This window comes from Aspergillus pseudonomiae, assembly GCF_009193645.1.
Source record: "Aspergillus pseudonomiae strain CBS 119388 unplaced genomic scaffold BDV37scaffold_81, whole genome shotgun sequence".
Lineage (NCBI taxonomy): Eukaryota > Fungi > Ascomycota > Eurotiomycetes > Eurotiales > Aspergillaceae > Aspergillus > Aspergillus pseudonomiae.
The window spans coordinates 123,278-144,024 of record NW_022476073.1 but is presented as its reverse complement, the minus strand read 5'-3'; the positions used below and the strand labels follow the sequence as shown (position 1 = coordinate 144,024).

The window sequence follows — 20,747 nt, the reverse complement described above, 5'->3', positions numbered from 1 at the left end:
TTGACAAGCTGATTAAGTATCTAGTAAGACAGTATGACGATTGGGTTGTGGCTTGCCAAAGCTATAGTTAGTTTTCCCATGGTGGTCCGTCGGGGCCCATAGCTCCGGAGTTGATGTGGTCAACCGCCGACAAGTTGTGCACTCCACGCAAATTGCAGGCGATCGACAATGTCGTAGTAATCACATTAATAATAACCGTCTAATTGAGGTATAATATCTGACAAAGGATGAATAGTCTAGACAGGTCCTGGTCCAGTTGGTACGGATAATTTCTTGAAAGGTAAAAAAAAAGGTGAGCCCCACGGCAGCCCCTCCAAAGCCGGACCCCAGCACACCGGTTGACGCCATAGGATTCAGGCCATTGTTTGTCTGCCCACCTACAAGCGTCATCTGCCCCTCCGCGACTCCCGCTGTCTTTTTCCCTCCGTTTCTTTCCCATTCATCCATTCTTCTTGGACATTCGTCTTGGTGACTTTCTCTTATAATCAGGTATGTCTTTCTCGGGTTGAGCTCGTTCGTTCCATAACTCTTCTTTTCTTGATTCCTTGCTGTTGAGAGCTTCCCCGCACTGACATTAGCTATCTCTGCTGTAGATTTTCAAGAAACAAAAGCCATCACCATGCCACCTTTCTCGCAGGCCACCGAGCTCTCCGCCTGGAAGGAGCTCCAGGAGCACCACACCGCTGTCGGTCGTAACATTGTCCTGAAGGAGGCCTTCGAGAAGGACCCTCAGCGCTTCGAGAAGTTCAGCCGGACCTTCAAGAACACTGTCGACAACTCGGACATCCTCTTCGATTTCTCTAAGAACTTCCTCACCGAGGAGACCCTCTCCCTTCTGGTCAAGCTGGCCAAGGAGGCCAATGTTGAGGAGCTCCGCGATGCTATGTTCAAGGGTGAGCACATCAACTTCACTGAGGATCGTGCTGTCTACCACGCTGCTCTCCGCAATGTCTCCAACGAGCCCATGCAAGTCGATGGCAAGAGCGTTGTCGAGGATGTGAACTCCGTGTTGGAGCACATGAAGGAGTTCTCCGAACAGGTCCGCAGTGGTGAGTGGAAGGGTTACACTGGCAAGAAGATTGATACCGTCATCAACATTGGTATCGGTGGTTCGGATCTGTAAGTTCTCGCCTTGAAAAGCTTCAAAGTTTTAGAAGTCACTAACAGCTGTGATAGTGGTCCAGTTATGGTCACCGAGGCCCTGAAGCCATACGGTGCTGCGGGCATGAAGCTGCACTTTGTCTCCAACATTGATGGAACTCACATTGCCGAGGCCCTCAAGGACTCCAATCCTGAAACTACCCTCTTCCTGATCGCTTCCAAGACCTTCACCACCGCAGAGACTACTACCAACGCGAACAGCGCTAAGAAGTGGTTCCTCGAGACTGCCAAGGATGAATCTCATATCGCCAAGCACTTCGTTGCCCTTTCCACCAACGAGGCCGAGGTCACCAAGTTCGGCATTGACAAGAAGAACATGTTCGGCTTCGAATCCTGGGTGGGTGGTCGCTACTCCGTCTGGAGTGCTATTGGTCTCTCCGTTGCCCTCTACATCGGTTATGAGAACTTCCACCAGTTCTTGGCTGGTGCCCAAGCCATGGACAAGCACTTCCGTGAAACTCCTCTGGAGCAGAACATTCCCGCCATTGGTGGTTTGCTGAGTGTGTGGTACAGTGACTTCTTCGGTGCCCAGACTCACCTGGTTGCACCTTTCGATCAGTACCTGCACCGATTCCCTGCCTACCTGCAGCAGCTCTCCATGGAGAGCAACGGCAAGGCCATTACCCGCTCTGGTGAATACGTCAAGTACACCACTGGCCCCATCCTGTTTGGCGAGCCTGCCACCAACGCCCAGCACAGCTTCTTCCAGTTGCTCCACCAGGGCACCAAGCTCATCCCGTCGGACTTCATCATGGCTGCTGAGTCCCACAACCCTGTCGAGGGTGGCAAGCACCAGCGCATGCTCGCATCCAACTTCCTTGCTCAGTCTGAGGCCCTGATGGTCGGTAAGACCCCCGAGCAGGTCAAGACCGAAGGCGCCCCCGACAACTTGGTACCCCACAAGACCTTCCTTGGAAACCGCCCCACCACTTCGATTCTGGCTCAGAAGATCACTCCCTCCACTCTCGGCGCTTTGATCGCGTACTACGAGCACCTCACCTTCACCGAGGGTGCCGTCTGGAACATCAACTCCTTCGACCAGTGGGGTGTGGAGCTGGGCAAGGTTCTTGCCAAGAAGATCCAGCAGGAGCTGGAGACCTCTGGCGCTGGCGCTGGTCACGATGCTTCAACCAGTGGCCTGCTGGCCGCCTTCAAGCAGAAGGCCAATCTGGCATAGGTGTTGCCATTGGGTAAGCCGGTCATAAATTGAACGGACAAAAAAGGAGTATAATTTTTCCATCTTGACGAGGATATGAAGAGTCACCTTTCTGTTAATTAGTCATATCCCATTGAATGAGATATGTGTAGTAATTTTCAATATTCGCTCCATTTCTAGGTCAATGTAATTGTAGCGAGAGCAATGGTTGCGACCCGAGGAAGTTGAAATGACACGGTGTAGTTCATTGCATGGAGACGGGACTTGCCTTCCGTTGGCAAGATTGGCCCAACCTGGCCTTAGTTTCCCTTGGATGTGCGGCTCGCCACCGTGGCTCCTCTCTGCAACTTCGACTCGACATTAGCAAGAGAGCCCTTCCGCCTCGCCGGCGGGCTGTGAGTATTTAACATGCCATTCGTAAAGGGTGGACTTGTTCAATTGTTCAATGCGATCGTCTATTATGGACTGATTTCGTCATTTGCGGTGCCGGTTGCTGCAGGAGGCAACTCGGCGAGTGCCTCTCAGGGTGGATATTTTCACGGACAACCCATTCCGGTGACATGCTTGAATCGGACAATGTGAGTGTGAATAATACTAAGTATTTCCGAACGTGAGGTGGAGGAGACTCTTGTTTGTGTTGGTGTGATATGACTTGTCAATAGATGCTAACGCTGGCTCCGGTTTTTTAGTGACTCCGGCGAACATGTAATGCTCCCCGCACCTATTGGCCATAGATTTATGCCATATTGAGGATATCAATGGACTGGATGTGTTGTGCTAACACAAATTCTCCAGATCACTGACAGTCTCGGAAAACTCCAATACATTCCATTCCCAACCTGCAAGGAGACCTCCCTCCCCCTCGCCCTTCGCTACGGTGTGACTGAGACAGTCAATTGCACCATTGACAAAGTTTCGGATGAGCTTTATCACCTCCTCGAGTATTATGTCCACTCCGATGTGCCGATGAACTGCCGTGTGCCCACGGCTCCCCTCCTGTCGCCCACATCTTCGCGCTCAGATGACAAGGCCCATGAAGACGAGGCCGTAGGCACCGAGCTTTCAGCTCTGAGTGAGGAAGGACCTCCTTATACTCCAATCACCTTTGCGCTGCAGGGGACGTTGCAGCGCAGTCACCTTCATATCTGGACCGATATGAATGTGCTCATGCATAACATCATCTCGAAGCCAAAGAAGAATAAACGAAAGGCCAAGAAAACGGCGCCGGGATATGCCGTGGCCGGTACTGCATACTCCGTACCCGAGTTTGAGTTGTCCTTTCTCAATAGCAAGAAGAAGGTGTCCGAGGAGGAGAAGGAGGCAGCTGCAGTGGCCGAGGCAGCCCGTGAGCCTTGGACGGCGGGGCATGGCACGAAAGTCGTTCGTGAGCAGCCTCTCACCTTCACTTTTCATGTGAGTTGGGTTGAGGGTGGAGGAGGCATCGGATGGCCATCTCGGGGGTCTTCTATTAGCGAATTGGCGGGGGGAACAGGTTTCTTCTCGAAGCTGTTTTTCTTCGTTCTGGCTGCGTCATTGGGAGCCGCCATGGCCTTGTATTGGGAACGAACTCGGCGACGGGGCTGGCGAGGCGATGGGATCCTCGGTGTTCCGTCGCGGGCAAAGGGGTCGATTGGTAGTCTGTATGGAAATGGCGGGAAATCCAATGGGTATGGGGGGTATTCCGCCAGCAACGTCTCGATGACGGGGAACGGAGGAGGGTATGGGTATGGAGGGTTCACAGCTGGGAAGAAAGATTAGATTGCAGTAGATATAGACGTATCTAGTACTGACAGGAACTGGATATAGATCCCATTCTGATTGTAGCCAGCTAAACTCCGAGTACTAATCAAGTGACATAGTATACATGACAGAAAGAACATCCACTGCAGGTGAGCAGGATAACACGCGATCTCCCTTCGCTCCCAACGACGGCGACCCTTGCAATCCCATTTTATGTACACCCCAATACAAGCCGTAATGATACACCATTAAAGACCAAACGTAATTACCATCCCTGCGCCCTCATCTTCTCGATCCGACGAACTGTCTTCTGGAACGAGAACTTGAACAGCTTCCTCCACCTGTCCATCTTCAAGTTCTTCCTCACTTGTCCCCGTCTGGTGTGGAACTTCTGACCATTGGCCTGGTACCGGATCTTATTCGCCGTGCATGTCGCCTGCAGTATCCTCAGCGCCGAGGCCAAATCCGTGCCCTTCTCCGGTTCAACGTGCACCTGACGACCGAGAGTAGGTCCCAACTTCAGCTCCACCCGCCGCACAGGAGTCCGATAGTTTTCTGTCTCTGCGGACATGCCCACGGCGCGAGAGAGCGCGAGGGGATCTTCGGAAGGGCCGTTGCGTGAACCTTCGGCGGCGGATTCGCGGTTGTTGATGTTTAGTTTGGAAAGGATCTCGTCGAAGTCGGAGGGGGCTTGCGTTGCGGTTGGGGTCTGCGCCTTTGCGGGTTCTGAGGGTTTGCTAGCATAACTGCGGATGGCGGATCTATTCATGAATTGGGTCGCAAGGAGGCCTGGTTGTTGCTTGTAGAGAAGAGATGTCGGCCTCGAACGGAGGCAGCGGGCTAGGGAGCGCATCTCCATTGTGATTGGGGTGCCGAGGGGGGGCTTTTTGCGTGGGATTCAGGAGAGTAGTCAGTTCCGGTCTCCTCGATGAGCCTTCTCGCGGTTTCAGGGATTGTAATGGCGGTGATGAAGCCGGCTGGGTTGCGGTGTTGAATTCTCCGGATACTTTGGCTCCAAATTTCCAGATCGGAAATCTGTGTTCACGTGATCCGTGCATACTTCTACAGCACGGCGGTCTGTTTCTTCTGGATTTCACGAGATTGGACTTTCCTCCTTTGTTGATTTGATATCGGTCGCTGCGGTTGCAATATACATACTTTCTGGCTCTATTAGATTTACGGATTTTAGACCCCTCGGCCACCTGCTATTTACAATGTCCTCCATCAGCATCGCAACTCTTCCCCGCATGAGTCGGGATGCCCTCTCAGCCTTGCTTCTTTCCGCCAGTACCCCCAGTAAACTGGCGATTATCGATGTCCGGGACTCTGGTCAGTAATGTCTCTCGGATATTTTCTTATCTGCATCCTAAAATCTAACCTATACAACCAGACCACGTCGGCGGCCACATCCGCTCCTCAACCTGGGTCCCCAGCTCCTCACTCGACGTCCGCCTGCCCGAGCTCATCCGCACCCTGAAGGAGAAAGAGATGGTCGTGTTCCACTGTGCCCTCAGCCAGCAGCGTGGTCCGTCCGCCGCGCTGCGCTACGCCCGCGAACGGGAGCGTGTGTTGGGCGCCGAGGACAGCCCGAAGCAGGACGTCTACGTGCTGGAGGGTGGGTTTGTACAGTGGCAGGAGAAGTATGGCAAGGATACGAGATTGACGGAGGCGTATGTGGAGGATATCTGGCAGGAGTATTGAGTTGTTTGTCCACGGAGCCCTTCGCTAGGGCTATTTTGTGTTTCTTGTTCCTTGGTTCGTTTCGTGATTGGTTAGAGCTGTGCATGGGAGATACCCGGTTAGAGATGTAATAGACTGGTTTGGTTTTAGTTTTTCTTTTCACAGGATTGGTTTTGTTTGTTGGGGTTGGTGTAGATGGCATCGAGTGTGTAGTTCTTGCGTTGCTTTGTCTTTGATTTTTTCTCTTTTTTTTCTCTCCTCTTTGTTGCCTGCGCAAAGACCCTGTCTTGTTATGAATGCGTAAAGTATACCAACCAAATGCTTGCATGAATCCAAAGCCATCGGGAGAACACCATGTGGATTCGAGCTGGTACCAACGGGACACGGAGTGCGGGGAACTGCACAGTCAATTGCACTGCATGTCTCGCTGTCTGTTGGCTGATGGTGCCAAGTGGCATGGAGCGCAAGTGTTGGCTTTCTGACGAACTAATAAATGAATGCGATGTGTCTTAGCCCGTGACTGGGATCTCATTCCTGCGGCGATCATGTGGTCCGAACTCCCAAGACCGCAGATTCATCGACAACTGACCAACAGATCTCCATCATCAAATGATAAGGCTAAACGACCCCGACATGTTCCAGTTGCCGCCAGCCTGCTGCGGCAGCGCATGCGAGAAATACATCTCCGCCAATGGTCTCCTGCTAGTACAATGCAATGGCAACCCATGCTTGCGTGTGAATGAGGCTGTGGTGGGGTAAAAAGAGGTATAAAAGAGCTCTCCTGCCCAGTCGAGTCCGGACTAATTTGTCGTCCACGCACGTTTGTATTTTGTTCTTCTCGCATGCCAATACTAGTGGACCTGGTTGCCTTTGTCTGTTAAGACATGGCCCTCAATGAGAACCCATCGTTGGCGAACCAGTCGGCGCCGGCCAAGAAGTTTAAATGTCTACGCTGTAAAAAGGATACCTTCAAGTCTGCTATAGGGCTTGCAAAACATCAGGCTGCCCTAGGTCACCACCATGTTGTGTGTCCCGTATGCAACAAGGAGTTTGGTACTGAAAAGGGCCGCGATGATCACCAGAGATCATCCCACGACCGACGTCCCATATCGAGGAGGAAGAAGGCTGTTCCTGCCTTAGTGTCTCCTGCACAAGACTCTTCGACGCGGCAAGAGCAACAGCAAAACAATCAACAAGTGCTGCAGCAGGGGCAACAGCAACAAGAACAACAACAAGTACAGTTGCTCGTCGATCAAGGTGTAAAGAAGCCAGCTATCGGTAGGGCTTAGAATTTCTAGATATGCTAGGCGAAAGCCGCTAATTCGAAACCAGCCGTCTCCCATACCAGCAGTACCACACTCCACGATCACATGGAGAATGCTGTACCTGTTAATGGCCCTCTGAATGAAGTGCGACTATACTATAATGGCAACTTCTTCATGACCCTCACCCCTGCAGAGCAAGAGCTTGTATACGCGAATCTTCTCACAAAGTGTCACTCCCCTGCTCGTCTACAAAGGCAAGGTTATACCATGCCAAGTGTGGCACAAGGTGACCAGTCGAGTCCGAAGAAAGCTACTGTTGCAAGAAAATACTTTCTGGAAACGCCTGTCTTGAACCTGTACGGAACGAGAAGAGCCATCGTCATTGATTGCGAAATGGTTCAGGTGAGAAGATGGCAAAGAGAAGTAGCCTTTCTGAGCGCCGTTGACTTCCTCACTGGGGAAGTTCTCATTAACAACTACGTCCGGCCAACGGGGAAGGTAACCGACTGGACGACGAGAATCAGCGGCATAACGCCAGCTGCAATGGCCGAGGCGGTAGCACGAGGGCAGGCGCTTAATGGATGGCAGTCCGCGCGACAGGAACTATACAAATACATCGATGCGCAAACTATCCTCATTGGTCACTCTCTTAATTCCGACCTAGACGTCCTGGGGATATACCACTCGCGAGTTGTTGACTCGGTGATACTAGCTAGCGAAGCTGTGTTTGGTTATTCCGCTGCGTTTAAGCGCCTCTATAGTCTAAAGACACTGTCGGAGGCATTTTTGAAACTACATATCCAGTCGGATCATCATCCCCATGTGTGCTTAGAAGACACCCTCGCGACGCGAGACGTGGTCCTGTCGTGTCTGCGGAACCCTGAAGGCTTAACAGTGTGGGCTGGAAATGCGAAGGCCAAATATGACGCCGAGGTAAAAGAGCGAGAAGCGAGAAAGCGCCAGAAGAAGGAGCAGAAAGCGAAGATGGCCGCAAAGCAACAGCAGGCAACAGCGACACAGCCATCAACATCCCGCGGGCCTCTGGGGAATGCCTCCCAGTTGCTGGTTTTTGAGGAATCCTCTGGTATAGAGGCATCCGATGACCCTGAAACACTCCGGTGGTCAGACATCGCAGAGGATTGCGGATGGCCCCATCCTGACACAGGGTACGATCCCTGGTCAGACTGAAACATTCCTCCGAGATTTAATCGACGTGTTTGTATATCCGGTCTACATATTGTATGGAGTTTTGACTAGGCTTGTACCCTCTTCATAGTTTCTATTCTCATGAGTCATGAGGTGCTGCTATTCTTTTCTTCCGCCTATTTTTGGGGAGGGGAACCCTTTAATTTACTGAGCTCCGAGGTTTAAACCTAGTGCCTAGTTTTCTTGCCCTTGATTATTGTGGGGTATCTTTCTGGGAAGATCGATGAGAGATTTCAGGGGTTTAAGCCTGGGTTTTCGGGTGAGATGCTCAATATTGGTTCTTCGCAGTACTATGCAGTTTTGGGGAGTTCGTCCGAAGTAGAACTCAAATATTGGGTTTCATCCACCGGCTAAAGTAACAAACCCTAACCTAACGACAAGACGAACATCCCGAAGGGCTTGGTATTATTAGCTCTGGCCTCTGGAGTGCAAGGAGATTAGGATAGGGTGAAAAAGACAGCTCTTGAGATCTTAGAGAAAAACCTACTATTTTATACATATTTTTAGGCTTTCAAATCGTCGAAACCATTTTTATTAGAGCTCTCAAGGTCTCCGTCTTCAGACCTATCCTAATCCCCAGCCACTGTTGAGTTTTAATTATATTATGATCCCCTCGGAGCTGATACCACCACCCCGAGACCCCTTGCCTCGGTACTGTGTAGAACCTCATCAGGGACAATTTCCAAAAGCCGTAGGGTTCGGGATCTGATGATTCTGACCCCCACCGATCGCTGCCTCAGCTGGGGACGTGCCCCCCGAAGTGGTCCCCTGGCTAACACTAGTGCGCAGTCCGAAACACTGCCGTATTCTACACATCGAAACGCTAAAATAGGTAGGATGTTTTCGATAAAACGATGACCTTGGCCATTGAGCTACAAAGGCTGTCGAGTTGATATGGCACTGATGAGTGCCGAAGTATACCCTGTTGGCTGGCATCGCTAGTGCTTTGACTATATAAAGATGGCCCGTTCTTCTCAAGATGTTGCACTGTGTACACCAGAATCATTACTCCAGAATCATTCACACTTAGCCGGCCATCATGCATCTCCGTCTGTTGACGCTTGCTCTTGCTGCCCTGGCGGCTGCAACCCCAGTAGACATCCAGGAACGTCAGCGTATGTCGACATCTGAATACCCACTCTTACTTGAGCCACTCGAACATTCCTTGGCTAACCATATCCGACTCGAGCAGTCCTCAGCAGCGGAAACGAGCTGCGAGATGGCTCTTGCAAGCCGATTACCTTCATCTTTGCCCGTGCTTCTACGGAGCCTGGTCTTCTGGTAAGCCCCCAGCCCTGACCCTATTACCATTGCACCAAGCCAAGTACTAATACGCTTTTCTTTTCTTTTTTGTTAATTATTAGGGCATATCAACCGGCCCCGCAGTCTGCAACGACCTAAAGAAAGCCAAGCCAGGCCAAGTAGCATGCCAGGGCGTCGGACCGAAGTACACAGCCGATCTGCCATCCAACGCTCTGCCCGAGAACACGTCCCCAGCCGCCATCCAAGAAGCCCAAGACCTGTTCCAGCAGGCCGCCACCAAATGCCCGGACACACAAATCGTGGCCGGTGGATATAGGTCTGTTGTCCACTGACCCCATCATCCACAAAACAGCAGCTGTAGTGGTAGCAGCAGCTAACCTTCAACAGCCAAGGCACAGCCGTGATGGACGACTCCATCAAGCGCCTCCCCGACAACGTCAAGGAGAAGATCAAGGGCGTCGTGCTCTTCGGCTACACACGTAACGCCCAGGAACACGGCCAGATCGCTAACTTCCCCAAGGACAAGGTCAAGGTCTACTGTGCCATGGGCGATATGGTCTGCGATGGCACTTTGATCGTCGGCCCGGCCCATTTCACTTACGTTGGCAATACCGGCGAAGCGAGTCAGTTCTTGCTGGGGAAGCTGAGTGCGTCTTCTTCGTCTTCGTCTGAGTCTTCGGGTGCGTCGACTTCCGAGGCTGCTGGCGGCTCTTCTGGGTCTGGGTCGTCGCCTTTTGGGGGCTTTGGGAACTTTGGGAACCTGTTTGGTGGACTGTAGATTGTGGCTGTGACTTGTCGCTTTCATGTGCCTGCGTCTGTCTTTTGTGCTATCTTAACGCTTTTGGGATTGGGTTTGGTTTATGCGTCTGAGCTTATGTGGGCTGGAGTGATGGTTAGATGTTCTTGTTTTGGATATGTTATATAGTTTGTCAAGTCGAGTCCTGTCTTGAGTATCTTCAGTTTGATTCAGCTCATACAGCTTCCATAGACCTCCCATATAGCCACCGAGATGCAACATAAAGGCTGGTGCAGATTCTCCGGGCAGTTATCTCTTTCAACCATTACACTACTACATCCAGTAGAGTTTGTCAAATTACGACAGGCTATTTTCTATACTTTCAACCCTAAAAGAGTTCTGCACTTCTCCATATCTCTATATCAGGATATACATACATAAAATACAAGAGGAAATCTATAGTACAATCCCCATCACCGTCCAAGCTCCCCGAAATACTACCGCTAAAGCTCGATCCCACCCCCAAACCCAACCGGCCTCCTCTTGCCTTCATTCTCCGGTACAATGGCCATGAATTTATAGATCTTGCCCATACCACCACCTCCCTTCTCCACCAAGCGCTGCCATCCAGTTTCTAATGTTTTCCTCCTCTCCTCGTCCTTCTCATGCTTAAGCAGCTGCTGCATGCGCTCCGCAATGCCCATCGTCTGCAGGAAATCTCCCTGCTCCACAGGTCCATGAACCTCCACCCCCTCGCTCCCTTCGATCGCCGCCTCCGCCAACGCCGTGAAATCCACATCAGCACTCACATCCACCTGCCCCGGCGCCGACAGCGGCGGAACCTTGCGGTGATGCTGGATGCCCCGCAGAGAGTTCACAGGGATGGTATCCATGGTGCCGTAGTCCATGATCAGGGCGGCGCCGGAGGGGATGCGCTTGGCTGGTGCCGGCTGCGCAGATGCATTCCTGGGGTGCTGCGAGGCGCCGCCGATGCGACGGGCGAATTCGGACGCGTAGATGCGGCTTTCCGGGCTGATTTCGATGGTCGAGCCTGCTTGAGACTTGAGGGCGCGGTAGCGCGGGGAGATCTCGGGGATGACGAGCGAGGATGGGGTTGAGGCTTTGGCGAGGGTGAGTTTGAATTCGGGCTCGTCGGGGAGGTTCTCGTCGATGGCTTTCGGGTTCAGCGTCACCATGAGTTCGCGCCATTGGGGCGTGTTGGCGGGTTTGAGGGGCTTGTGGAGTTTTGTTGGGCCCGTGGGCGTCATCATTGTGTCCTGCGGGGGCTGGTTTTCGGGGGAGGGCGGGATGGATTCGAAGGCGTGGATGGGGAGGGCGTCGAAGAATTCGTGGGCGATTATGAAGGGGGTTTTGTCTTCTTCTGTTTTCGGAGCTGTGTTAGTGGGTGGTTTTTTTGTTGGTTGGAGAGAGGGTTGCGAACCGTGTGGGAGAAGTCGGATGTCCTCGACCCAGATTACGGGGACGTTGAAGTATTTGCAGGTGCTTTTGTGGCCGATTTCTGTTTCCTCCATCGTGGCGTCGCCGCAGAGACGTTGCTTTTGGACTTCCCTTAGTGTGGGACTGGCTTCGACTAGGTAGATGGCTTCAATGCTGGAGGTGAAGCTTTTGAAGTTCCTGAATGTCTGGAGTATGACACTGGCGGTCAGTCTGGGGTCTGATAACCTCTCTCTTGCTTTGCTAGAGAGAGAAGAGAAGACGGGGTGGACTCACACGCAACATGTCATCCATCAGCGTTCCCTTACCAGGACCAACCTCCATCAACTGCACCCCGCTACTCTTGCGTCCCTGCGCCATCCATTCCGCAATAGTCCATATTCCGACTAATTCACCGAACACCTGCGAGATCTCCGGCGATGTGACAAAGTCGCCTTTCTTGCCGAATACCTCTCCGTCGCCTGCGGGTCTGGTCGTGTAGTAGCCGCCTTCCGGGGAGGTGAGGACCTGGCGCATGAATGCCGCGATGGGGATGGGTCCTGTTACCTTGGACGAACGTTAGCTGGTTCTCGATGGGTACATGAAATTGAGCGGATTTGAATACTTTAATGGCATCTGCAAGTGTGCGCGCCAGTGGCGTGGACCATTGCCGGGTTTCATAAGTTGAGGACCATCGCTGTGACGATTTTAGGACGAGGGACCGGTTGGGATGGTTCCTGATCAATTGCGTCAGGGCGCGCCGGGCTCCATGGTTCATTTTGGGGCACCGAGCCTTCAAGGTCGTAGATTTTAGATTATCAAGAGGAAGAGTGGTAGTTAAGAATTATTAAAGGTTGTATTGGAAGTATGGCTGAAGTATATTGTTTTGTTCTCCAAATCTTCTCCGCAAAAGTTCCGGTGCACGTGATCGGCCTTATCATATCGTATCAGTTCCGCCCAAAAAAGTACGATGATTATCTATCATGACATCGGGTGTCTTGTATGAAGTAAACTAATCGGAAGTGTCCAAACCCGGGATTTCAATTGATATTCTTACATATGGCGGTTATTTAAGATCCAATGATTGAAATGCTGTTATCCAAATGTCCACCGCGATCTATCGCCGGCCCCGGTAGTTTCTTGGATTCCGCGGGGGCGCATCGACCATCATTTGATCGCTGTAGAGACTCTGTTCGTTGGATTGTTGAGCTTGGTTCCTGCTGGTACCCGCGTTTCGATTTCCTCGGAAGTTGCGTCTATTATTGCGGTTCCCGGAGGCATCATCGCGACCGGTTGCTTGGTTCTGGCCGCCGAACCCATAGCTTCCGTCTTGAACAGCAGGATCCGCTCCACGATGTAACAAGCGCTTACGGTTTTCTTGTTCTCGAAGATCGCTGAAAGAGTTTTGGGCGCCCGCAGAACGCTCGAATAAATCCTGGCCCTGGGAACCGGCGCTGCCTGACTTCATTCGCATCGACAGGATTCTGCCATCCGCCTATATCGTGTATTAGACACCGAAAAACCACCGTGTCCGCGTAGCAAACTCACCCTCTGGTTGTGGAAATTGGCAATCGCACTCTCCGCTGCCCACTTTTCTGCAAACGTGACCTCTGCAGAAACCGTAGGATGCTGCGAGGTAACCCAACAACGCAAGATATTTCCCGTCACAGGCTCCAAAGCCGACTGAATATCTGCAGCGGTAGTGCCCGGTGCGAAATTGCTTCCGACAACGACAAACGGTCCCGACCCTGCGCCCTTGATGGAAAGGCCGACAGGGCCATCGCGAACTGTTGCTTGTCCACTAGCGGGGTTCAAAGCAGACATCAAGCGATCTTCATCGGGGCGACGCTTCTTTCCGGGTTTCGCGTTCGAAGCGGTGACTCGTGCTGGTGCAGACGGCGTCCGGATGACCTTTTTAGGCTTGGAGGGGGCAGGTGCAGAACGCTAGGTAACAACGCATTGAAATCAGTTCTCTCTGTCGGAGGATGGCGTGATGGTTCGTAATTATCGTTTTACCTTGGCTACGCCGATCCGACTTGCCAGACTCCCTTGTGTCGCAGTTTGCGCCTTGTTGTTACCGGCGCCCGGAGCGCTCGTCCTTCGGTTCTTCCCCAGGATGCTGTTGGCTAGTTCTTCATTCTTTCTCTTTTGGCGATCTTAGGATAGAGAAGCAATAATTAATAAGTCAATAAAGTCAGAAGGAACAGCGTTGGGCAACTGGAAGTTTACCAGCTTTAATGATCTCATTGAAGGAGACTGCTTGCTGGCCGGCGGCCATGATGACGGAAGGACAGGACGGTGATAGCTTGTCGGGCGATGAAACGGAGGGTATTGTAGAGGAAAGGAGTCAAAGTAAAGATATTAGCAGAACGCTAAGTGTCGGAAGGGTAGACCAGTAAAACTTCGGGGTCCGCAATTAATCGAGAGGTTGTCAGAAGGATGAGGCTGACCGGACGAAAGAAAAGGTTGTGTCGAAGCTTTGCGACGGAGGTTGGTATTGTATTGTATTGGAAAGCTTACTTCAACATAACACTTTAGTTACTTGGGGGTGTCACAACACCAGCCGGAGCCCTTGGATAGCCACATCGCTTGCATTGAGCACTAGACAATATTAGACCAAATTGTGAGATCCTGCTATCTCTCTAGTAGCTCCAAGACTCTGGTTAAGAAGTGAACGATCGGGCTTTCATGGTCACCTTCGTCTGAAATCTCGCAATACAACAGCCACAATATATGCACCATACCTCCTGTCATGATGCGCCAAAGAGCAAACATTGACTGCAGACCTACAGTAACGCACCCCGCTGATCGCGCCTGCTGCCAGTAGCTTCCAGTGAATGAATCCTTGCCTGTCCAACCCTACTGTACCAAGTACTACAAGTACTAATATTGCCAAAAACAATGTCCAATCAACAATGTCTGTGGCTGCCTCGTACCTGCCCTGATTGGGACCAAGTACCGCGACCCCTACTTCTTACAGCTGGTGGCCTGTTCGGTGCCTGAGAAGGTTTCTCCAGTCATAAGGGCCAGTCTTGTCCAATCCCTAGGGGCACTAATTTCCAAGACTCTTGGGGCATACCGAGCCTGTCTGTTTTACTTGAGAATACATCCTTGATGGAAATCAACTCGCCTGATATGGCAACGGACAATCAGGGTTGCCGTGCAAACAGACGCCGCCAGGCATTCTCATTTTCGGTCACCCTCCGCCCCTCAATAGCAAGAAGAGCCAGGTACAGTGACCGATTCCTTGGCGTGGAACGTGAATTTAATGGCTTGCTAGGATTGTAAGACCTCCTGCTCCTCCTCTATCCTGCGAGGAAAGCGTCCATTATCCGGTCTTCAACCCTCTTGATCCTCGACATAATCCTGCCGCTGTTACGTCTTCATGGAACAGGGGTGGTTATTATACCTCTCGCAACACCAACCTCGAAAGCCCTGTAAGCTGGGTCCAGAGTCTGTCCAAACGGTCTCTTCGGAGAGCACGCTCCGGACTTGTAGCTCTGAGAGCGGGAATGCAGAGGCGCACTTCTATCTTCAGTACAAATCGCACCGCTCATGTACCTCGAGCTTGGCCTTCGTCTGATGCCACAGAGGGTTCCTCGGATCAGCAGGATGACGCCTCCTTCCCATCAACAATTTCTGAAGCCAGCACAGAGGAAGATTCTGATTTTGGAACTCATCTGCATCGAACAGAGTGCAACGATGCTTCTTCGCTGAGCTGTGATGTGGATAAATGCTTAGATAACTGGCCATTCTCTGTCACGATTACTGATCTCAATCCCTTCCAGGAACTGACTGGAGGATACTGGCCGCCTGGCCTCTTTCTAACCGAGGCGGCGCATAGTATCTTCCCGAGGGACTCGACTGAGGGGAATAATGGGTTAGGGCTGCAGCTTTCAAGGGAATTGACAACTGGGGACTATATCCAATTGGACGATTTCTTCATGGACGAGTCGGGCTCCGAATCAGGGGACTCTCTTCCCAGGCTGAGCCGTTCATCCAAAAGCCTTCCCGAACCTGGCTGTTCTCAGATAACAGGCGCCGAGGCCGAGCCCTCGCATTCAACAATTTTGTCACCATTACCCAACAACCTACTTGCACCAGTCCCGCTTCGAGACCCAAGTGGTAATGGGAGCACTTCTCAGATCATAGGCCCCTCACCTTCCCCCGGCTTGCCTAGACCCCAAACGACAGATGGACAACCGTCGGGCCGATTCTACGCGTCCAGAGCTCCTCAGGTGTCTAACGCTGCGTTGGTAGTAGAATCCCGAGGACTAATCGATCGAGTCAGCGCCTACAGCGATAATAGTATTAGTAAGGCGGAAGACGAGGTTGAAGATCAAGCCCTAACACCAGCCATTCATCATGAGTCTTCTCCAGACGTACAAGCAGAGCCTCCCCAGCCAGCATATCAATCGACTACAGAAAAAGCCCAGACACAAGATATCGCCGAATCCGGAACAAACGACAACGTGTCAAACGATCCTTATTGTACAGTGTTAACTTTAAGCACGCATCTAGCAGACGCGACATCTGAAAGGCACAACGATGACCATCATCATACTCCGTCGCGTTCATCGGGCGACACTGGTGGGCTGGGGCGTAGTGACTGTTCAGGGGAACAAACCCTATGGTCAGCCCGCCCTAGCGAAGAGGTGACGGTAACGGATCTCACATCTGTGTCGAACAATCTATGGACATCTATCGAACATGGTGATCTTGCATCACTACTATCCTTCACAGACGAATACTTCTTCGTTGACGGCAAAACCAGTGTTCACCCCGATCGGGGAGATAATCCTACAAAAGCAGAACGGAGCATCGTGAGTGAAGAAAGCCTGTATAATGGACTAGGGCACGATCGCAGTCCGTCGGTGGGAACGCTAGACGTTCCGGAGATCATTGGCCCCGGACGACCTATTCACATTCCACCCTCTCGGCCATATCGAGCAGAGCGAGATGCCAGTGACGACTCCGTCGATGAATATCTTCTTACGTATCCAATGTATCAGCGACGCTATTTCCCTTGATGCTTGACGGCCTCGAACGTTCATCTACCGTTCCGATTGCGTACAATTGTTCAGTGGTAATTTGTGTACGAAAGCATATGCTGCACGGCCATTGAAATATGTATAAACTGCATTGTTAAGGGGATTCATATACTTATTTTCCAGCCCAGCGGTTTATAATTTGGCTTTGAGGTGTCTCTCAAAGTTATCACTCCTTACGACCCAGTCTTGTTGGTATAACCACCATTTCAGATTAGAGATTTGGACATTGTGGGACCGAACGATTCCACAAGCCAACGGAGGACTTCCAAAATATATGAATATTCAACTTCCATGACTTTGTTGTGTGCGCAGGCCAGGTAGTAATCATCCCAAGCGTAGAGTAAAACCTGCTCCGGTTTCTCCACTGTCACCACCGGACTGGCCGCCAAATACACTAGCAAAGTCCAGCCTTGGAGCCTCCTGGCCTCGCTTCGGCGCTTCGGGCGTCTGCCGCCGCCGCCGTTTCTCCATGCCTGCCTTCGACGGGAACGTAGGAAACATCTCCTTCGGCTTTGGACGAGGGTCTTCACGGAAGTACGGATGTGAAAGACATTCCTGCGTCGTCGGCCGCGAGCTTGGATTCAAGGCCAGGAGGGAAGAAAGCAGCTGCAGGCCGGCATTCGTCAAAAAGGGAAACTTGGAACGTGGCAAAAGAGGTGGGTTCCCAGATGGAGCCGAGGTCTGTGGAAGACGGAGAGACTTCGCATTGGGAAGAGAACGGAAGCCAGGCCATGTCTGTGGTGTTGGGGGACCAGTCAAAGCAAAGATCTATTTCCATCAGTACGCATGTAACGAAATCTACCGCCACGGATATCCCGGGAAATGAAGTATAAACCGTACCTTAGACACCTGATCGACTTCATTTTTTCCCTGTAGAAGAGGCTCCTTGGTAAGTAATTCCCCGAAGATGCACCCGATGCTCCACATGTCAATCTCAGTACCGTACTTCTCCGCCCCTAGCAACAGTTCCGGGGATCGATACCATAGCGTCACGACCAGCTGTGTCAGCTTCGGTGGCGGATCACCGTAGTACCGAGCCATACCGAAATCGGCGATCTTGATCTCGCCCCGGTTGTTCATTAAGAGGTTCGAGGTCTTCAGATCACGATGCATGATCCATTGGGAGTGGAGGAAGTCGAGACCCGAGAGGACCTGGGACAGGAGAGTTTTGATTTCCGACGGGAGGAATGGCTCGCGCATGTCGTCGAGGAGCGTCTTCAGGTCGTGTTCGAGAAAGTCCATGACGAGGAAGACACTGTTTTAAGCGGTGATCGGGGGCAGGAGGGGTTGTCCTCTCACCCCCGGGCTTTGGGGTTAATTTTCTGTATCTGAACTTTCCAGGTCCGGGGGAGTAGGGAGTGCGAAGGGGTGAATTGGTCTTGATACAGAAGGGGGAAAACGCACTCATCCATTTTGGTTCCGATAACGATTTCACGGAGGAAGACGATATTTGGATGACGAGCCTCCAGGAGGGTTTGGATCTCCCGTAAGCCCGTTACGGGGAACCCATCCGGAGAGTTGTCCATCTTGAGCTTCTTGAGGGCGACTATTTCGCCCGTCGTGATATCCTTTGCTCTGCTCACCCATCCGTATGAGCCCTCCTCAATATGATTCAATCGCTCGAAATTGTCCACATGCCGACTGGGGCCCCATTCCTGTGTAGGGAATTGTAATATATTCGATGGCTTCTCTTGTGGTTTGGATGGCTCAACCTGAACCTCGGCTGCTGTGTCCGGATCATTGGAGAGTCGGCGACGTTTCTTGGGAGGTGCCTCTGAATCATGGTTTGCGGCTTCGCGTTGTCGGGCAGCTTCTTCAGCTTGTTGCTGTTCGAGCTGACGTTGTTTCTCGGCTTTGGCGCGTCGTTTCTCTTCCTTTTCGCGTTTGCGTTGCGCATTGATCGCTTCTGCTTCTGGGTCTTCATCCGCCCAGCGGGATTTCGAGGACATCTTTTCTGGACTTGGAGGCGGTGATTACGATTATTAATTGGTTAGTAGAGTGGGATGAAGCTCCAGAGTCGGGAAGCTTCCATGTGGAGGCTGGTTTCGGAGTTGCGTGCCTGAGGTTCTCGGAACGGTAATCTAATTGGAGGGATGACGCTATGAGCATTCGATGCCGATTTCAAATCCCCCGCTTTGTTCCGCGGGGCTTCTGCTTTTTTTCTTTCTACACGGTTTATTATTACTATCGGTGACTCAACAGTGGTTACAATATTTAGATACTTGATTCTATCTTGCTATATTCTTTGCGCAGCAAGCGATCACGTCCCAAACGCACATCATGATTGAACCCTTCCAGGTCAGTGTGTTCCGCTCTATATCGTGGGTAGCAAGTATATTATAAATCAGGGCTAATATGCAAACAGACCACCTTCGCGGTCCCCATGACCTGTGAGGGCTGCGTGAAAGATATCTCCAGTACCCTAAACAAGCTCGAGGGTATTTAATTTCCCCCGTCGCATGGATTGCCTGTTTGTCCGGATTAATTGGTTGACGGCGTTCCCCTAGGAATCAACAAAGTCGATGCCAGTTTGAAAGACCAGCTCGTATTTATCGAAGGCACGGCGCCACCCAGTTCCATCGTTTCCGCGATTCAGGCTACGGGTCGCGATGCAATTCTACGGGGTAGTGGGACCTCCAACAGTACGTCTCTCTCTGTTCATCCTTGTTTCACTTGCTGCCGGGCATCGATCTGCCTGATCCTTGGGCCTGTGCTGATAACACTCACTAGGTTCCGCTGTTTGCATTCTCGAGACGCATGCGACTTCGGCCCCGAATAAGATCCGTGGATTGGCGCGTATGGTGCAGGTCTCGTCCAACATGACACTTGTGGATCTGACCATTAACGGACTGGCGCCGGGCAAATACTGGGCCACGGTGCGCGAGGCCGGAGATATTTCACAGGGAGCCGCGTCTACCGGGGGCATCTGGGAGTCATTGAAGGCTACGGTGTTAGGATCGGAGGCGGCCAAGGAGCCACGCGGAGTGTTTGGGACAGTGGATGTGGACGAGAAGGGACGAGGCAATGTCTTCTTGGACCGACCATTGGCGGTTTGGGAGATGATTGGACGGAGTATGGTGGTGTCGAAGAGCAAAGAGGGCCCGTTCCGAAAGGAAGACCCGGATACATTGGTTGGGGTTATTGCTCGGAGTGCAGGCGTGTGGGATAATGATAAGATGGTCTGTTCTTGCTCCGGAAAGAATGTGTGGCAGGAGCGTCAGGAACAGGTGTCTCAGGGGATGGTTTAAGTTTTAGTTCTTTTCTTTTGTCTCTTTCTATTTTTTTGGGCATCTCTTTGAGGCCCTCAGGCCCTTTTGGCCCCATTCACATTGGCTTTGTGTGATTGGAGAGGCAGGAGCTGCCTTAACATTTTCCTTTTTAAGTTTTGATACCTACTTGTCGTGAGATGCTGGTGTTAGTGATGTATCGTATGTGAATGAATCTGCATGGGGCTAGACGTGATGCTGTTGGATCCCAAGCTCTTAGACGGATGGGCAGGATTGTGATTCCATTGATTCTCATCGATCAGTGCGCTGGAAGTGGAACTTTCGGTAGACGGTGAAGGAGGAGAGATGATACTAGTACCTAGTAGCTAGGGTATCAACTCACCACCTGATCATAGTCAATAGTGGATGAAAAAGGAAAGGCTACGAGAAATTCCATGACGACGGGAACCCCGCTATTGGATGCAAGGACATAAATCGCAACGGCCGCGGAGCGTCATTGGATCCTGCCACGCGTGAATTTTTTTTTTTTATTATTATTATTAAACTTCTTGTGTTCAGTCAATGCTCGGCAAGGAAGTTCAGGCGGAATTGTGCGAGTCGACAGAAATTGATTGATAGAAAGTGAGGGATTCAGCGGAAGCGCCGTGGCGGGGCGACAAAGTATATTCTTGCCAATCTCATATCAGGTTTCCCCGGAGTATTTCTCATTCGTTTGCGGGACGGCAGTCGCCAAGGGAATTCATTGAGTAACGATCTTATGATCGGTAGCAATCTCCTATGGGGTCGTAGTCGTACTGCATCTCGGGAGAGTTTTATTAATTACTGAGA

The 20,747-nt window shown here is 51.6% G+C and overlaps 11 protein-coding genes across 11 annotated transcripts; 7 read left to right on the top strand and 4 right to left on the bottom strand.

Annotated features, from left to right (window-relative positions):
* Positions 1-319: 319 nt before the first annotated feature.
* Positions 320-2,608, top strand: BDV37DRAFT_210831 (glucose-6-phosphate isomerase). Its single transcript, XM_032080007.1, has 3 exons — positions 320-489; positions 594-1,119; positions 1,177-2,608. The coding sequence occupies exons 2-3, from the start codon at positions 620-622 to the stop codon at positions 2,336-2,338; spliced, it is 1,662 nt and encodes a 553-aa protein (XP_031937625.1). The 5' UTR covers positions 320-489; positions 594-619; the 3' UTR covers positions 2,339-2,608.
* Positions 2,533-4,199, top strand: BDV37DRAFT_210801 (uncharacterized protein). Its single transcript, XM_032080006.1, has 3 exons — positions 2,533-2,895; positions 3,007-3,022; positions 3,113-4,199. The coding sequence occupies exons 1-3, from the start codon at positions 2,726-2,728 to the stop codon at positions 4,073-4,075; spliced, it is 1,149 nt and encodes a 382-aa protein (XP_031937624.1). The 5' UTR covers positions 2,533-2,725; the 3' UTR covers positions 4,076-4,199.
* BDV37DRAFT_210796 (mitochondrial 37S ribosomal protein bS21m) lies at positions 4,200-5,221 on the bottom strand. The gene has a single exon (XM_032080005.1). The coding sequence runs from the start codon at positions 4,914-4,916 to the stop codon at positions 4,323-4,325; it is 594 nt and encodes a 197-aa protein (XP_031937623.1). The 5' UTR covers positions 4,917-5,221; the 3' UTR covers positions 4,200-4,322.
* Positions 5,190-6,165, top strand: BDV37DRAFT_258224 (phosphatase YCH1). Its single transcript, XM_032083024.1, has 2 exons — positions 5,190-5,386; positions 5,448-6,165. The coding sequence occupies exons 1-2, from the start codon at positions 5,272-5,274 to the stop codon at positions 5,756-5,758; spliced, it is 426 nt and encodes a 141-aa protein (XP_031937622.1). The 5' UTR covers positions 5,190-5,271; the 3' UTR covers positions 5,759-6,165.
* Positions 6,166-6,343: 178 nt separating this feature from the next.
* On the top strand, positions 6,344-8,682 carry BDV37DRAFT_258222 (ribonuclease H-like domain-containing protein). Its single transcript, XM_032083023.1, has 2 exons — positions 6,344-7,015; positions 7,070-8,682. Exons 1-2 carry the CDS (start codon positions 6,622-6,624, stop codon positions 8,188-8,190), a joined length of 1,515 nt encoding a protein of 504 aa, XP_031937621.1. The 5' UTR covers positions 6,344-6,621; the 3' UTR covers positions 8,191-8,682.
* Positions 8,683-9,247: 565 nt separating this feature from the next.
* BDV37DRAFT_286798 (cutinase family protein) lies at positions 9,248-10,249 on the top strand (the record flags this gene model as incomplete). The annotated part of the gene is made up of 4 exons (XM_032087997.1): positions 9,248-9,323; positions 9,401-9,489; positions 9,573-9,787; positions 9,859-10,249. The coding sequence occupies 4 exons, from the start codon at positions 9,248-9,250 to the stop codon at positions 10,247-10,249; spliced, it is 771 nt and encodes a 256-aa protein (XP_031937620.1).
* A 460-nt stretch (positions 10,250-10,709) lies between these two features.
* On the bottom strand, positions 10,710-13,919 carry BDV37DRAFT_297089 (S-adenosyl-L-methionine-dependent methyltransferase; the record flags this gene model as incomplete). Its single annotated transcript, XM_032090254.1, has 7 exons — positions 10,710-11,588; positions 11,649-11,850; positions 11,939-12,208; positions 12,807-13,136; positions 13,190-13,585; positions 13,658-13,797; positions 13,871-13,919. 7 exons carry the CDS (start codon positions 13,917-13,919, stop codon positions 10,711-10,713), a joined length of 2,265 nt encoding a protein of 754 aa, XP_031937619.1.
* An 857-nt stretch (positions 13,920-14,776) lies between these two features.
* BDV37DRAFT_286795 (uncharacterized protein) lies at positions 14,777-16,671 on the top strand (the record flags this gene model as incomplete). The annotated part of the gene is made up of 2 exons (XM_032087996.1): positions 14,777-14,871; positions 14,922-16,671. The coding sequence occupies 2 exons, from the start codon at positions 14,777-14,779 to the stop codon at positions 16,669-16,671; spliced, it is 1,845 nt and encodes a 614-aa protein (XP_031937618.1).
* On the bottom strand, positions 16,654-18,669 carry BDV37DRAFT_258213 (kinase-like domain-containing protein). The gene is made up of 2 exons (XM_032083022.1): positions 17,533-18,669; positions 16,654-17,460 (listed from the first exon to the last, which is right to left on the bottom strand). Exons 1-2 carry the CDS (start codon positions 17,932-17,934, stop codon positions 17,017-17,019), a joined length of 846 nt encoding a protein of 281 aa, XP_031937616.1. The 5' UTR covers positions 17,935-18,669; the 3' UTR covers positions 16,654-17,016.
* Positions 17,988-18,641, bottom strand: BDV37DRAFT_286793 (uncharacterized protein; the record flags this gene model as incomplete). The annotated part of the gene is made up of 1 exon (XM_032087995.1): positions 17,988-18,641. The coding sequence occupies one exon, from the start codon at positions 18,639-18,641 to the stop codon at positions 17,988-17,990; it is 654 nt and encodes a 217-aa protein (XP_031937617.1).
* A 166-nt stretch (positions 18,670-18,835) lies between the features above and the next one.
* On the top strand, positions 18,836-20,440 carry BDV37DRAFT_258210 (copper chaperone CCS1). The gene is made up of 2 exons (XM_032083021.1): positions 18,836-18,990; positions 19,058-20,440. Exon 2 carries the CDS (start codon positions 19,491-19,493, stop codon positions 19,938-19,940), a length of 450 nt encoding a protein of 149 aa, XP_031937615.1. The 5' UTR covers positions 18,836-18,990; positions 19,058-19,490; the 3' UTR covers positions 19,941-20,440.
* The last annotated feature ends 307 nt before the right edge of the window (positions 20,441-20,747 follow it).

Excerpts from the sequence above, each read along its gene's own strand:
- BDV37DRAFT_210831 (XM_032080007.1), top strand. The coding sequence starts at position 620 with ATGCCACCTTTCTCGCAGGCCACCGAGCTCTCCGCCTGGAAGGAGCTC. Across the intron at positions 1,120-1,176 it reads GGTATCGGTGGTTCGGATCT|TGGTCCAGTTATGGTCACCG; the intron begins GTAAGTTCTCGC and ends CAGCTGTGATAG.
- BDV37DRAFT_210801 (XM_032080006.1), top strand. The coding sequence starts at position 2,726 with ATGCCATTCGTAAAGGGTGGACTTGTTCAATTGTTCAATGCGATCGTC.
- BDV37DRAFT_210796 (XM_032080005.1), bottom strand. The coding sequence starts at position 4,916 with ATGGAGATGCGCTCCCTAGCCCGCTGCCTCCGTTCGAGGCCGACATCT.
- BDV37DRAFT_258224 (XM_032083024.1), top strand. The coding sequence starts at position 5,272 with ATGTCCTCCATCAGCATCGCAACTCTTCCCCGCATGAGTCGGGATGCC. Across the intron at positions 5,387-5,447 it reads TATCGATGTCCGGGACTCTG|ACCACGTCGGCGGCCACATC; the intron begins GTCAGTAATGTC and ends CTATACAACCAG.
- BDV37DRAFT_258222 (XM_032083023.1), top strand. The coding sequence starts at position 6,622 with ATGGCCCTCAATGAGAACCCATCGTTGGCGAACCAGTCGGCGCCGGCC. Across the intron at positions 7,016-7,069 it reads TGTAAAGAAGCCAGCTATCG|CCGTCTCCCATACCAGCAGT; the intron begins GTAGGGCTTAGA and ends ATTCGAAACCAG.
- BDV37DRAFT_258213 (XM_032083022.1), bottom strand. The coding sequence starts at position 17,934 with ATGGACTTTCTCGAACACGACCTGAAGACGCTCCTCGACGACATGCGC. Across the intron at positions 17,461-17,532 it reads AAGTCGATCAGGTGTCTAAG|ATCTTTGCTTTGACTGGTCC; the intron begins GTACGGTTTATA and ends TGATGGAAATAG.
- BDV37DRAFT_258210 (XM_032083021.1), top strand. The coding sequence starts at position 19,491 with ATGGTGCAGGTCTCGTCCAACATGACACTTGTGGATCTGACCATTAAC.